At 36.1% G+C, this 15,672-nt stretch overlaps 1 protein-coding gene across 1 annotated transcript; it reads right to left on the reverse strand.

The window, feature by feature from the left end:
* Positions 1 to 5,903: 5,903 nt before the first annotated feature.
* Positions 5,904 to 7,694, reverse strand: LOC133746173 (phospholipase A1-Ibeta2, chloroplastic). Its single transcript, XM_062174335.1, has one exon. It carries the CDS (start codon positions 7,605 to 7,607, stop codon positions 5,985 to 5,987), a length of 1,623 nt encoding a protein of 540 aa, XP_062030319.1. The 5' UTR covers positions 7,608 to 7,694; the 3' UTR covers positions 5,904 to 5,984.
* Positions 7,695 to 15,672: the final 7,978 nt, after the last annotated feature.

The raw sequence follows: 15,672 nt of genomic DNA on the forward strand, positions 1-15,672 counted from the left end.
ATGCCTTATCAGTTTCCATGATATCTGTTACTCTCTTCTACATTTGATTTGGGAGAAGTTTAGGTACTCTAAGCCTATTATTGGTCCTTGAACTTACAAACTACGTCTCTAAGTTGGCTTGATTTTCTGAGAACAGTAGAACACCTTGGAATTAGCAGAGATGTTTGATTCCCTATAGAATCCTTTGGAAACAAATTTGAGAGAGACAATTCAGAACAATAAAATGAAAGCTAGCAGTTCGCCACATAAAGTCACAACAATTTTCTCTCTCAACTATTTGTTTCTGAAGAATTCTGTATCATCTGCTAATTCCAAGGTGTTCTGTCAAGCAATAGGGTAGCCTTAACCTAGTAACTTCGAGTTGTCTTACAGTATGATGACACAAACTTCCATCCCTAACCCTTATCAAACCAAAACTTTATGTAAAGTTAGAGAAGGGCAAGACTACAATAGTAATTTATGATGATATATAAGGCATGCAAATCTCTGCTAACTACAATTCTGAAAGAACTGTATAGGTTTTAAGTGTTTCGATGTCATGTTAGAGAATGTTCTTGGAGTTGCTATAACTATACTCTAAAAGAATGAAAAGTTCCATAATATCCTAATTTCCTGAGAGAAATTGCTTGTTGCTAGGGGTGATGCATGTTTCGACTTCAAAGCAAAGTAAGCAATCCCTGGTGCTATTACTACGTACTAATCTGCTGCTGCCAGTAATATGTTTCTTTTACATTATTTTCTACCATATTTTGTTTATAAAACTTTACAGTTTGACATGTATTGTGATCACAACAGATCTTTGTTTTCTGTTATTTTGGATGATTGGTATGTTTGGCTTCACTGTAAGAAAACTGCGTATGGTTTTTGGAGGTCTATGGTTATAGTGAATCAGATCTTTCAATTACTTGGGTAGGGTTTGAGTTTTTATTTCTTTATGAGATTGTCGGTTCATTGTTTTCAAATTCCTGTCATATGCAGTAACCGTGATATTTGTATTTTATCTTCAATATTTGTGTGATTGTATCTTATATATTATTGCTGAAATGGTACAGTTGCATCGATCTGTTGGGAAAAACAAAATGGTGCAGTTGCATCTGTTGATGATTTTTCCCAATACATAATGAACAAAAGTAAAAATGACCACATATTTTGTTGGTTTTTATAAGATATTGAAGAAAGCTAAAAAGTCCCTGCAAAGAAAGTTTCGTTAACTTTTCCAATACTAGTGTAAAAAGTGTCAAATTAGTCATCCCACTAGTGTAAATCAATGGTCCATAAAGCAAAACATGTTGTATTTAAGTCGAGCCATTGGCCAATGCAATAGCCAGGAGCGTGCTTAGTTTGTCCCCTAATTTCATAATGCAATAAAATAATAGAAACATAGTGCTCATGAGCTACAGAAATTAAGTCTGAAATTAATCACGAGATGTTAATTGGCTCCTATAGTTAGGAAAATGTTATAGATCCGTAAGTGAATTGTCAATCTTGAAATAGCTTATAGCAATTACTACTAATTAAACAATAATTATTAACTCTACAGTACTTACCTTGGAAAACCTAGGCCATTGTGGCCTGTATTTACTATTTAGCAATTAATTGACACACTCTCTTTCTGTTTTGGGATGAGGGGTTTTGATTCATTTCTCTCTCTTTTGATCTTGTTATTTTTTTCCTTCTTCATTTGACTAAATTTTTCTAAAATGTTTTAATAAGCTTGTTTTGATTAATTTTGTGGCTAAAGAAGTTTACTAATCTATACTATTATTAAGAGAAGAGAGCTTGCTCTCCAAAACTGAATTTTTTTTTATCAATTTAACTTTTACATATTAAAAAACTATGAAATATAATTAATCAATAAGCATAATAAAGTAAATTGTAAAATAGAAAACAAAATAATAAACAAAAACAGAAAATGTGATAGTTGTACGAGAAGTTTTTCCACTACTTTTAACTTCTCTTCACACATATAGTGGTTGGACCCTGCTACTATTCTCAACCAAAACAGAAAGGCAAGGTACAAATTGATATATGTGAGAGGACAAAGGACATGCATAATATGATTAATATCCATTACGAGGAAATCAGTGCTTCACTCAAAAGAGACATAATAAATTTTTGTCACATTCAATGAGATAATGTAGGAAACTAAAAAATTTTGTAAGTTGGAATTTTGTCCACACGTTAGTTATTAACTTGTTTAACTGTTCGCCTGGGTTTGGCGGGATAAAATCAGCTGTCCCCAATTACACTATCCCCATTCTGTCCCCATGCATTCATTGGTCCACAAAAAATAAAAAATAAAAAAAAAGATTAAGAAAATATTTTTTTAATCTTTGTGGACCAATGAATGCATGGGGACAGCATAGGGATAGTGTATTGGGGACAGCTGATTTCATCCCGGGTTTGGCTTGCACTCTTTCAAGTTGTAGTTGGCCATTTGTCAAATGGATCATAAGAGCAATTCTCTTTATTCCATGTTGTGTGGATGTAATTAACCTGTTCAATTGTTCGCCTAGGTTTGGCTTGCACTCTTTCAAGTTGTAGTTGAAATAGTTGTTCATAGCAATCCCCTACGGTTGCTCACATTTTGTTTTTTTTTTTTTATCAGATAAACAACTCAAATGCTACAACTAGTTTTTTATGAGTCGAACTCACAACCTCTCACCTACAAAGAAAAGAATATGCCACCAAACCAAATAGTATTGGACCTACGTACGGTTGCTCACATTTTTTTTTATCAGATAAACAACTCAAATGCTACAATTAGTCTTTTATGAGTCGAACTCACAACCTCTCACCTACAAATAAAACAATATGCCACCAAACCAAATAGTATTGGATCTACGTACGGTTGCTCACATTTTTTTTTATCAGATAAACAACTCAAATGCTACAACTATTCTTTTATGAGTCGAACTCCACCTCTCACTTACAAAGAAAAGAATATGCCACCAAACAAAATAGTATTGGACCTACGGTTGATCACATTGATGGTTCAAGTACCAAAATCTAGGATCCACAAGAAATATATAAAGAGTCTATTTGTATTCAATTTAGATTAAACCAATTCAGAAATAAAAAAAAACCAACATATGTACCTCAGCAGATTGATGGAGACTGCTTGTAATTTTTATAACATTAAACCAACTTGTTAAACTTCAATGAATTTGTGGGTTAAGCTTCAGTAATTAATTTTCATATTATGCACTCTAATGGAAGATTATTTAATGCTCTCAACGAGTCAGCATCAATGGTTTTACATTCGCTCACTTACAAGGCTGGCAACTCTAGAAGTAGGATTCCAATTCTAGGAATGATCATGCAGAAGCCTCAAGGTTGTATTATGTGACAAGGTTGCAATTAAGTTGAAACAATCCTTGGCCATCTCTACATACCATCCTTAGGATTGAGCGGAAGCTATTTAGTAGCATTAGTTTCATGAAATGGGGCTCCTAATTATACACACAATTCCACTGTAAGTATTTCTATCAAGATCAAATTTCTTGAGAAAGATAATTTGGAACAAATGCACATATGAAACCAACACTAATCAGTACATTACTATAGCACATATGCAGTACGTACGTATTACTTGATATTTGTGGCAAAGTGTATCCGTGTGTAGTAATAGTTAACATTAGGAGTTTCAGTATTGAGCAGAAGCCCCCTTGCATTATGCTACTTATTTTAATTTTAAGTTGAACATACCTTCGAATGAGCAGATGGCTGAGAATGAGGCTAGGATTGTTTCGTGAAATGGGATTCTAGCTAGGAATGTCATAACTCATACAAATTCCTGTGGTAAGTGTTTGAATCAACGTTTAGAATCCTTTTGGGAAAGACAACAGGAACAATACACTGAAGGCCATCATTTACCACAAAACTGTAAACACAGGGGATTAGTTACTACTCCACCTACAGTTTTGCTATAAGAACGTTTATGTACATGCAAAGTTTTATATCATCGTGTCATATTTGTGTTCGTATCAAGTAATTATTAATCTTCATCTACTAAACAAAGGAAAACAAGGCAAAGTCCGGAACCGGGCGTGGGGCTGAGCCTCCCAGCTAGACTGGGTTCCAAACCTCTTTCAAAAAAAAAAAAAAAAAAAACAAAGGAAAACAAGGCAAAGCCCGGAACTCTAGAAGTAATACAAAGTGTCTTTAAATCAAATATAACCAAATTTACTTTTCTATAGGCAATAAGAACTGTTATAACCAAATTCGGATAAGAGTGCTGAGTTAGCTCTTACACCGCTTCCTTAAAAAAAAAAAAAAAAAAAAAACTGTTATGACCAGCCTTTTATGCATTTTGGGGCCTTCTCTTAAGTGGGCCTTTCATCACCAAATCCAAATGGAAATCTTTTGGGCCTACCGGACCAAAGAAAGATAGTTAAGAAAACATGATTAAAAGTGTGTACATAAATTGTGATTAACACATGCAAATATCATGATAATAACGTAAAACAAAAACATGTTGCTGAATATAATGGTTCTTATGGTAAGATGTAAGATAGCTATAATCCTCAATTTTAGTTCAGTAGTTACATCCCAATGATCCCTTGGAACCAAAAAGAATCCATTTGTTTCTTTTTAACACAAAATTACGTGAAATATCGGAAAAAACTAAATTGTTGGGTATTATTGAGTCAAGTACAATAAAATGTTAACTAAAACGCATAATGGGCACTTATGTTTGAACTCCCAAACAAATCCAAGAAATTAGTATTGTTAATGAACCAACAATTGCTAGTTAAATGCAATTTTTTTTTCTCAATCACTCACTTTAAATGAATGAGTCATTGCAAGAATTTTTTACATTTACTTTTTTTCAATTGGTAGTATGAGTCTTTAAAATATGTTGATCTGAAACACTGACGAAAAAATTAAGTTGTCAAGTAATGACTAATCAGGTTATCGATCATATTCTCAGTAGATCGAGGAGAAGACTCTGTGAGTCTTACAATCAAACATCTCGATCTCCTTGTCCAGTGCCCATTTATTTTAACTTTCTGGTCAAGTGTACAGTTAATTTACTTTGCATTCTTTCTTGGTTCAAATGTCATTGCTTCTCTTGGAATTCACTACTTCCTATGGTAGATAAGAAAGTTCGAATATCTGCAGCTGTGTAAATGAAAATGAGAAAAGTACCAAATGGTTGATGCAGGGGTGGGGATGTTTGTCTTTGAAAACAATTAATAGTGGTGCAGTTTGTGTAGGGGTTTACTCAGCTTACTTGAGCTGGGTGCGTATACTCTTAATTAAATTTTAGTTTAATGGTTAAAAGAATATCAGATCATTGCACGTAGAACTTGTGATGAGTTAGACATAATTTTGCTATTTTATCTTGTCTTCACATTATCACATATAGGGTGTGATTCATGTATTTTTGCATTGTTGCTAAAATGGAACGGTACGGTATATATATACATTTTGATAATATTTTCGTTTAAAATGTCATTACCAGTTTACCACAATCAACCAAACTGTTATTTTGAAAGTATTTGTTGAACTTTTGTAAGATAATGGTGGAAATTAAAAAGCTGCAACCATCCTATATCATCCAGATTTTGTATTTACTCCAATTCTGAATGGGGTCTAATTGGTGAGTGTCAATTGTTAAATGGATCATCAAATCATTGCTTCTCATTTTGTGCTCCATTTTGGTGCGGATGTAATCGTCAACTTGTGTTTGTCCAAATGAAATGAAGAATGAAATTGAAACTCTCAAGGAATCTACAAAGTGGTTTCCTCAAGGAGTCTGTCAGAACTCATCTTCTCAATTTTATTTTTTTGCTATCATTTCATATGCAACTATTCCTTAACAACCCATATTGGGAGTTGAGATAATTGAAATGTTTTCACAAACTGTATATTATAGAACCATATAATGAAAGCCACTATTTCACAATAAAAACCACAACACATAAGCTTATTATTTGACTTGAAGAGTATATATGTGCAAAGTTTTTATTGGTTTGGCATTAAGAAGAGGGACTAGGCAAACAACTAGCCATAAGTCCCTCTCTTTCAAGATTCAAACTACTCAAGTTGTTTGCCTTACTGATATACAATTTTTTCACATTAGATCCTTGATCTTGAAGCAACCTTACTAAACTCCTCTTAGCATTCTTTCTAAAAGGACAGTTAGACGCCAAGAACCCATCCACCAAATGCAAGTATGCCTCCAAGTCATGGCAGCAAGCCACATCAGCGTTGGGCTTCAAGTAGGGTGACATTTTTGTGTCGACCCTCAACTCTGTTCCCACGTGGGCGTAAGCCAAGGGCAGATTCTTGTCAAGCATGTCTCCGAGTTTCGAGTTCTTGAGCTTCTCTTCTAGCACTCCTTCCCCAATGAAGATGCCCGGAACCCTTGTGATCAAGTCTTGGGAGTTCACGATCCGCAAGACCTTCACGTTCTTTGCTTCCATTCGGTTTGCGAAGCCTCTGTTTCCTACTCGGGGTCCTCCGAAAGAGAACACCGCCACGGGCGGCATATCCTCAGCGCAAGTTTTAAGCTCGTCACCAACTAAGAGGGCGATGGCTGCGCCGAGGCTGTGGCCCGTGACGGTTATGCTCAGTTGCTCACCTTTGTACAACTCCTTCAATCTTTTGATTTCTTCGACCACGGACTCTGATAGACTCGGCACGTGGGCGCCGGGCGTCTTGTAGAGGCTTTGGAACCCGCACTCCACCTTTGCCTGTGCTTCCTCTCCACCCTCTTCGGTGGCGGGCATTTGAATGAGTTGGGCCCTCATGTTTTCGGCCCACTCGAGACACGTGGAGGTTCCGCGGAGCGCGATGACTATGTCTCGTCGTCCCATCCGCGCAATCTCCCGCCTGTCGTCGCAGACCGCCACATACCCGATCCAGCTCGACCGCTGGGTCATCCACCCGAGATCCGGGGCCACATCGTCGACCCAGTCAGGCAACCCGATTGCTGACGTCGCATAAAGACTTTTGGTTACCTTATATGACCTATCAGGCAAGGCCACGTTACGTGGCATCTGAGTTTCCTCCACCGACATAGCCGGATTCGAGTGAAATGATTGATAAGCCGCCTGGATGAACTCACCGTATCTGACGACCTCTCGCCGGAGATTCTCATCAAGAGGGTCAAGTAGTCCGGCCCAGTTTTTGCTACCGTGATACTCCCTCCACTTGGAGCTCAAACTATTCCGGGGAGAATACTCTGCTGTCTTGGACAGAAGCCTCCGGAGGGTCTTCAAATGCCTCGGAGACATTTCCTCCGCCGCTGCCTTCACCTGCGGCCAAAGCCTGGCGAGATTGAGCCCTTCTAGAAATCCCTTTCCCTTGTTTTCCGTAGGCCTTTTTGTTTTCCGATCTTCAATCCCGGGTTGCGGGTCTAGCTGGGGAGGTTGGGGTGGAGCCGACTTTGGGAGCAGCTTGTCGAGATTGGCGAGAGTCAACTCTGTTTTTGAGATTGAGGTTGCAGCCGATGACTTAATAGTAAGACAATTCGAGGCAGAAGCTGAATAGGAACAAGAAGACGGAGTTCTTGTTAAGGGGTTCAACGGTGACGTGTAGTTCTTGAAGCTCCGGTTTGTCGCCTGAAACAGGTTCACGCTTTGAGACCCAACTAGCATCGTGAAATCGACGTGACCGGTTGAAGAGAGAGGGAGAGAGAGAGAGAGAGGAAGAGAGTATATTCAAGTCAGAAATTAGTGGGATTGAAAAGATCAACTAGGGTATATATAAACTGGAGCGTTCGAAAATGGGCATGGATTAGTGTATTACTACGGGATATGCCATTCTAATTAGGTCTGACTTTGTTGTAAAGAAATAGTATTGACCTTTTCTCAATTACGTAATTTAAAAAAAAAGGGCATTTACGTGGATTCGTGTTTCGGGTGCACGCAAAGAAATGGTTCATAAATGTCTGCGACCAGGCAACGACGCTGTCTCCTTCACTTGGTGAGGGAACTAGGGCGTTCAATTGAGCTACAGGACTTCAAACTATTCGTAGCGTTTGACGATATACCCTTTCTTGGTGCTGATTGGTTGACTAGACTATGTTTGGTTGAGGTGTGGACTTTCTTTGAGTTACGTACGGTTATTAAAAATTGTGCTCTCTTCACATATGGATCTTCATTTGTCTGGACTTTTCTCTCTGTAAGTAGTTTAAGAGAATGCAGAAGGAAGGAGGAAGCAGCCAGTTCTTAGCATTTTCACAAGGCGGTAGTATTGGTAAACGTCTAAACGGTGTACGGACCAGGACCTTGAAGCAGCCAGGAGAACAGAAGAAGAGCAGATCTGCACATAATTTATGGTGTGAACAGTAATCAAGGGGAGGAATCAGAAAATTTTCAACACAAAGAAAAAGACCTGGATGTGGGAATGGATTATTAGGTCTAATTAAATGGAGTGAACTATGTAAATGTAATATATAAACAAAAATGCAAGCTATTGTCATTATTTGTTTTATCTATTGAACAATTAAATCGGTTGCAATTTAGAATAGTTTTTGTATATGCGATTGATGCTAAGTGTACGACATTTGTTGCTCATATATAGTTTTTAGTGAAATAAAAACTCACATTATAAAACTATTTTCAAGTATTGATATGTGTCTTTTAGGTTTCGAAATGCTAATTAGGAAATGAATTAATGTTGTAGCTAGGGAATAGGTTATCTTGTTATGTTCTATATCTTTCTAAAAATGTGTTTATGATGAAGTTCCCTTAATTTTTTTTTTAATGCTCTTTTGCTAGCGGAACTAGGACTTCCTTTCCTGCCATGTAATATTTTCAATGTTCGTCCTGTTTTGACGAAATTTTTCTTATAAATAAAACTATCAACATATAAATGTGATACAAATAACATTCTTTCTAATTTTTACGTGTTCTAAGCAGTTAGATAATAGAGTTATCTTTACGTTATGTTACCGCTTTGTCAAAGAAAATAGAGTAGTCAGTCGAGCACTCTTTGCTAACTAGTGCATGTTATAATACATTACTTATTGTAATATGGGGTTCAGGCTCTATGCCCCCCTTGTATTATATGGTTTCATTAATCAAGGGTTGAGGGCAGCCGAACCGGCCTTCCCTTAAAAAAAAAAGCAGTTAGATAATATAATTTTTTATTGAATCAGTCATTCTTTGTTATAATATAATTTTTTTTTAATTCAAACCCATAAGGGCGGTAATATCATTCATCTTTAAGCCTGAATGACTATTACATACTTTTCCGCTGCCATCTATAGACAAACAAAAAGTTGTCTCAGTACCCATAGTGGTATGTAGAACTAGGTCCACTTATTAGATATCAAATACATCAAAAAAGGGGTCTCTTCCTTCGGTACTACTTCCGAAAATTCACTAAAAACACATAAAAGTGCATAGCTCCATAAACACTAGAGAATTATTGAAAATAGACTAAACTACTAACAGAGGGTTCCCTAAACAAAATAGGGAGTTAAAAGAAAGAAAAACTGACTAATTAATTTACAGCCCACAAGGCCTAAAGAAAAGCAGCACCCAAAGCCCAATCTTGACTAGCCCGACCCAGTTCAAGCCTCCACTCTTCTGCAGAGAACTACTGCATGCAACTGGAGTGTATCTCTAATGCTATCGTCACCGTGAGCCTACTTCCCTCACCGCACCTTAAGGAAACATTATCACCATCACGACGTTGCCATCCAAAAGACATCAAAAGAAGCTGGAACATCTCAGTCAAACCCAAACCGAAAACGGGTTTATGCTCCCCACACCCCAAGCCTCTAGCAGATCCTTGAACAAGTGTCATAATCGCCGTTGAGAAAAACTCAAACCCGTTGTCGACATTGTCCCATGAAGCAGTGTCCATGATCACTTTAAAATCAGAAGAGCTTTGAACCCGAGCAGAACCGCCCACTCGTTGCCTAAACCCCAAACACTGCAATCTCGGAAGCCAAGGGCAATTCAAACCATTCCCATCCAGCAGCATCCCAACACTGACGAGGCAAGTGCCAATGCTGACGGTAGACGCCACGGGACGAGATGAAGATTCTTGGATTTCCTCATTGCGTTCGCTCCCGGACCGTATGCGGCTAGGATTTTTTTCCTCATCTTACTTTCTTTGTTATAATATAATTACATTATCTAATAATATAGTTTCTCTTTTAAAAAAATAATGCTTGATATCCCATTTCAATTAAATCCATTCCATGTAGCAAAGTGATAAAGTAATATGAGGTTCACATCCAAAACTAATTGGCAATGGATGGAGTGGCCCAAACCCTTATAAACCCATAGGCAATGTCCCATTTTTCCCATGTGGGATTTATACTCTCAACACTCCCCCGCACGTGTAGCGAATTTTCAAGCCATACACGTGGACAACATTGGGTGACGTGGAGCTCGTATAGCCGTGAGGCATGCACACGTGTGTAACCCGCTCTGATACAATGATAAAGTAATCTGGGGTTCACATCCAAAACTAATTAGCAATGGATGGAGTGGTCAAAACCCTTATAAATGCATAGGCAAACTCCCATTTTTTCCATGCGGGATTTATACTCTCAACACAACGAATTCCATGTTCATATGTCTAAATTCTCTGGGAATGTGTTATAGACTATTCTGTATACATGAAATGGTAAAGAAAAGGAATAAAAAAGATGTATGGCATTGTTTAGTTTGTTATGAAGTTCGATTTGGTGGTCCTAATGAAACAAGAATCTAAGAAGCCATCACTACTTACAAGTTACATGCATGTTTCCCATATCTTGTATGTATATATATGGCAAGTGGTGATTAAGTACTCTCATCCTTGTTTGAAAATGAGGGTGTGTTCTTGAGGTGTCCATGATCAAATTATATTTCTTTGACTCTCATTTTCCCAAAAACTGTCAATTATAAAAAAAATAAAAGAAAAAAAAACTAAAAAGAATGCTATAAATTATAGTAAAACTTCTCTATAGTTATCAATGTTATTATTATAACGAGGTTATTTCTTAATAGATGTGTAGTAAAAAAAAGTGTTTCTTGATGAAAGTTGTTTAGACTGTGTGTACCATATTAACGGTGCAACCTGAGATTATTCTTAGAATGAGAGTACGTACATAAATACTAAAAATCTTATGCCAAGAATCTATAAACATGCTTGATAAATTAGACATATTTTAGCTTCAAACAACAAGGTGTTCATGTTAACAAGTTATGACATTTCCACAAGCTCAAAGATGCATGTGGCAAAAACTCTAAGAAGTAAATTATTGTCAAAAAAAACTTTAGAGAAATATTTCTTTGTTCTTAAATTCATTTTATATTGTTGGTCCTATTAATAATTATTAATAAATGTAGGGAAATTTTTGAGGATGACCCCAAAAAATACATTTTTGTAATTGGCTCAAGTTGAGGCCATAATTTTTTATGACTAAAAAGAAAACTTTCCTATATAGAATATCATTATCTAGAAGTTTTACTATATTTTATGAGACTCGTTATATATCACGAATAATAATGATTTGTATTCATCACGATTGTTGCTTAATATTTATGCGATTATAGTATTTAAGAGGCTAATCAAATAGCTCACGATTTGTTGGTCTAATGGCTCTGCCTTTTGTATATAGAAAGTTGGTTCAGCTCATGGGTAGCTAGTTGTTGTTTAATTAAAAAAGAGAAAAGAAAACTAATCCAAGAATAGTCTTGGACTAAATTGTTACTCCATGTACTTTGCTCCCTAAAATAGTTCAGTCTCTCACATTTTAAATTCAACATATTACTCCTTGTTCTTTCAATTTCTCACCCAATAGGTCTAAAATGTCTATTATACCCCTCATTTCCTCATATTTTTAATTTATATTTTCTCTTTTATATTTTATTTTTTTGCTTACTTCTTTTCCTCTTCCACCACCTCTCTCTCTCTCTCTCTCGTTGTGCCTCCAGGCACCACTATGACTCACCTTCACTGCCATTGTGCTCACAGGGCTCCGATGAGTCAATCACAGTCTCTCTCTTTGCTGAAACCAGTCATCTCCCTCATCTCCTCTACATCTCACTCAACCCTACTTTAAAATTTGGATAACCATATTCTGGGTTCATTGAGCTCAACAGGAAGAGGAAGACATAGGTGAGAGAGAGAAAGCTAGAAGAGAGAGAATCTTTGTTTTCAGTTAACTAGAGATCCATTCTCGGCACAACCACCACTATCTTCCCCACTGGAGCAACAGTCACGCGCTCCAGGCGCTGATACCATTAACACCTAAAACTGATTTGGACACGAAACTTTCTCTGGGCACCTGACTTTTCCTTTCTTCATGCATGCATCCCTGCATACAACGCCACCAAGCTCATCTTCTTGCTCTCGTGAGGCAACACAACCCTCCCACCGTGATACACCACCAAGCACGTTGTAGTTTCGATTTGGATTTTGTTACATTAGTGAAAACACAAGACCATCCAGGTTCCCGGTCCTGAGAATGAAAAGACCCGCTTGCAACATCCCGGTGGCCCATCATGTGGTTAGGGCCGATGAATGCAGCCATGAAGAAGGAAGGGGGGGCGAGAGAGAGAGAGAGAGAGAGCGAGCGAGCTCGGTGGTGGAAGAGGAAGAAGATGTAAGAAGAAAAAATAAAATGAGAGAAAACAAAATAAATTAAAAAAGAGGAAGTAAGGGAGGGGTATAATAGACATTTTGGATATATTGGGTGAGAAATTGGAAGAACAAGGAACAATTTGTTGAATTTAAAATTAAGGTAGAGACTAAACTGTTTTAGGTAGCAAAGTACAAGGAGTAACTAGTACATAGTCCCATAGTCTTTCTTATAAAACCAAAAGTTTCCAAGTTCCAACTAAACAAAATTTATTAGAACTCAGAGGTTTTTTTATTATTTTTTTTTATCAAATAAATAACTCATATACAACAACTAGTCTATTGTGAGTCGAACTCACGACCCCCCACTTATAAAGAGAAGACTTATGCCACTAGATCAAATAGTACTGGGCAAAACCCAAAGGTTTTAGTAGAAACCAAGAAACCAAAAATAATATAGGGTGGTGCTATTCACACACCTTTTTTTTCTATTTACACACCCTCTCTATTTTTCTATTACTTTATTTCAATTTTCTTTTAAAAATTACCTAACTACCCTTTCTTATAATTGTGTTTCTTTTTCTTTTTACTATTTGGTAAGTCAATCATTCTTAAATCTTAAACCCTTATTTTCCCGCAAACACAGAGGACTTTAAAACTCTTTTCGATTCCCTCTTTTCTTTTTCATAAACAACTTCTCTAGCATAATCATTCTATCTCTCTATTACGATGCTTTGAAGTTTAATCATGATAGAACAAGAAACTTTAGACCCATCTTTTGAGAAAATTTTACATTTGATTTGCAATGGAGTCATGGAAAAAAAATATGAGTTCAGTGATCATTCAAGCCCCTTTGAATGCATTATTCCTGGTAAGATTCTAACTGAAATTATTTGGTGTATTCAAATCCATTGAGCAACAATAGAACTTTACAACAACCTAATAATGATGGCCTTATGATTATAAACATGATTTGTTCTACTATATTATGCTAGTAGAACATAATTTTTTCCTGACACGAAGATTGCAACTCATTGCATTCAATATTATGTAGAGCATCTCCAAATTTTGTATACATTATCAGCTGCAATGTGAAAGCTTGTGGCTAAAGTGGATAAAACGTTGATTCCATATATATATATATATTTTCCGATTTGAGGATGATGCACCTGGATTAAGAGTCATAAACAAACAAGCATTGAGTTTGGTACTTTGCAAAGTATGAGAACAAACTGTACAATTTGGATTCAGTTGGGTGAAGGTGATTACATGGGAAGCATATTCTTTGTCTAATAATACAGGTCCTTCTACTTAATAAACGTATTATTTTTCCTTCATTTATAGGTAAAAAAAAATTGAATTATTGTATAATGATGTTTGATTCATGATTGAATTGTCAAAAAAAAAAAAAAAAAAAAAAACAAATTTACAAGGGAGGGTAGTTAGGGTAATTTATAAAAAAGATTGAATTAAAGTAATAGAAAATTAGAAGGGGTGTGTGAATAGAGAAAAATGGTGTGTGAATAGCACCACCCATAATATAATGAAAAGATCAAAAAATATGAAAAGAGGTGGACCTGGATCAATGGTTTACAAACGTTTCTAAAAATATCACATAAATAAAACATAAATGCGAAGATAAGTAGTGTCAATTGACCCTCCTCATATCGTGCAATATATATAAAGTTTAAATAGTTGAATCTAAAAAGTATAGGTTCGTTAACATCTGGATTTGTAGTATAAAACTAACGCTACATCATGCATTTATGTGCTGTTATACTGCTAGCATATGCATATGGTGCTGCATGTAAACACAGGTTGTTTCAGATTCAATACAATATTTCGATTATCCACTATACTTGAGGCATAATCCAAGATGATATTGGCATTATAAGTTGCAGTTCCATATATAATTTAATTTAATTTCTAAAGTAATATGTCATCATCACCCGTTTTCTTAGGTACCAAGTTTAGTTGTATATGATCAGCGATTAGGTCATGAATTGAGAATGGATCGATTAAGCCAATTGAAGAAGTCCTAACCCAGGTCTAAATTGAATGAAGTAAAAGGTTGAATCTTGAACGAGTATTTTTCATTAATGAAAGACTATATATTCAAGTCATTGTTGATATGTCAAAATGTGTCAGGGAGAGATTTTTTGTCTTGATTGGTAAGTAATAATAGTATTCGATCTATCTGGAGTTTCCTGGCTAACATGTATAACCTGTTCATTAGTCGGGATAGTAACCAAAACGTACTTATATGATCGAAGTCTAGACACATATACATTCCATTACGCAATGCTCAAACAATCAAACTACTCATGATTTATAATAGGCTTATCGATACCCAACAAATTTAAGATTTAGACCCTCTCGCTTTTTGTTTTTTTGTTTTTTTTGGTTTATTAGATATTATTGTTGGAATGTTGGTCGACAAATACAAATAAAAAGAGGAGAAAGTAGCTGAAATCATTTAGTATGGTGCCATAAATCTCTCCATTTGTAAATGGAATGTAATGAATTCGACTCACAAAAAAGTTAAAAATTAATAATTGTAATTATAAGTTGTTGATATGATTAAAAAAAAAAGAGAGAGAATATTTCCTACATATTTATCTGTATACACTACTAGAATTTTGGCTATAGGACACCATCTATTATGGGTGCCTATTGCCTACAACAGCAACCAATATGAGCTTTAGGCACTATGCAGCCACCCAAGCCCAGTCAGTGGTCTTTGCTCCAGTTTCCATTGTGGCATAGAACACCAATACTGTAATGGTGTCTAATTTTGAATGTTAGAGGATTTTGTAGTCAATAACTACTTTGCTTTTTCCCATATCTTTTGTCAGCAATAGTACAATGGTTGGTATCAATTGTAACCACCGTTTCTTCGTGAACTTGTAAATGGTGTGTAATTAAGACCCACTGACCCTGCAATGGTGTGTGATTTGTTTGGGATTTGATGGATAAAATTATCATTGCATTGCATATATTGGTGTGTAATTAACCCCCACCTGCATATAATGGTGGGTAAAAGTTCTCTCTACCCAGCAATTATTCATGACATTGGCCTCACCAATATCAGTGCCAGTAATGGCAAATGGTGGGAATATGGAATTTTATTTGAAT

This window comes from Rosa rugosa, chromosome 4 (genome assembly GCF_958449725.1).
Source record: "Rosa rugosa chromosome 4, drRosRugo1.1, whole genome shotgun sequence".
NCBI classification, from domain to species: Eukaryota; Viridiplantae; Streptophyta; class Magnoliopsida; order Rosales; family Rosaceae; genus Rosa; species Rosa rugosa.

Bases quoted from the DNA above. Each gene is read 5' to 3' on its own strand.
- LOC133746173 (XM_062174335.1), bottom strand. From the start codon at position 7,607: ATGCTAGTTGGGTCTCAAAGCGTGAACCTGTTTCAGGCGACAAACCGG.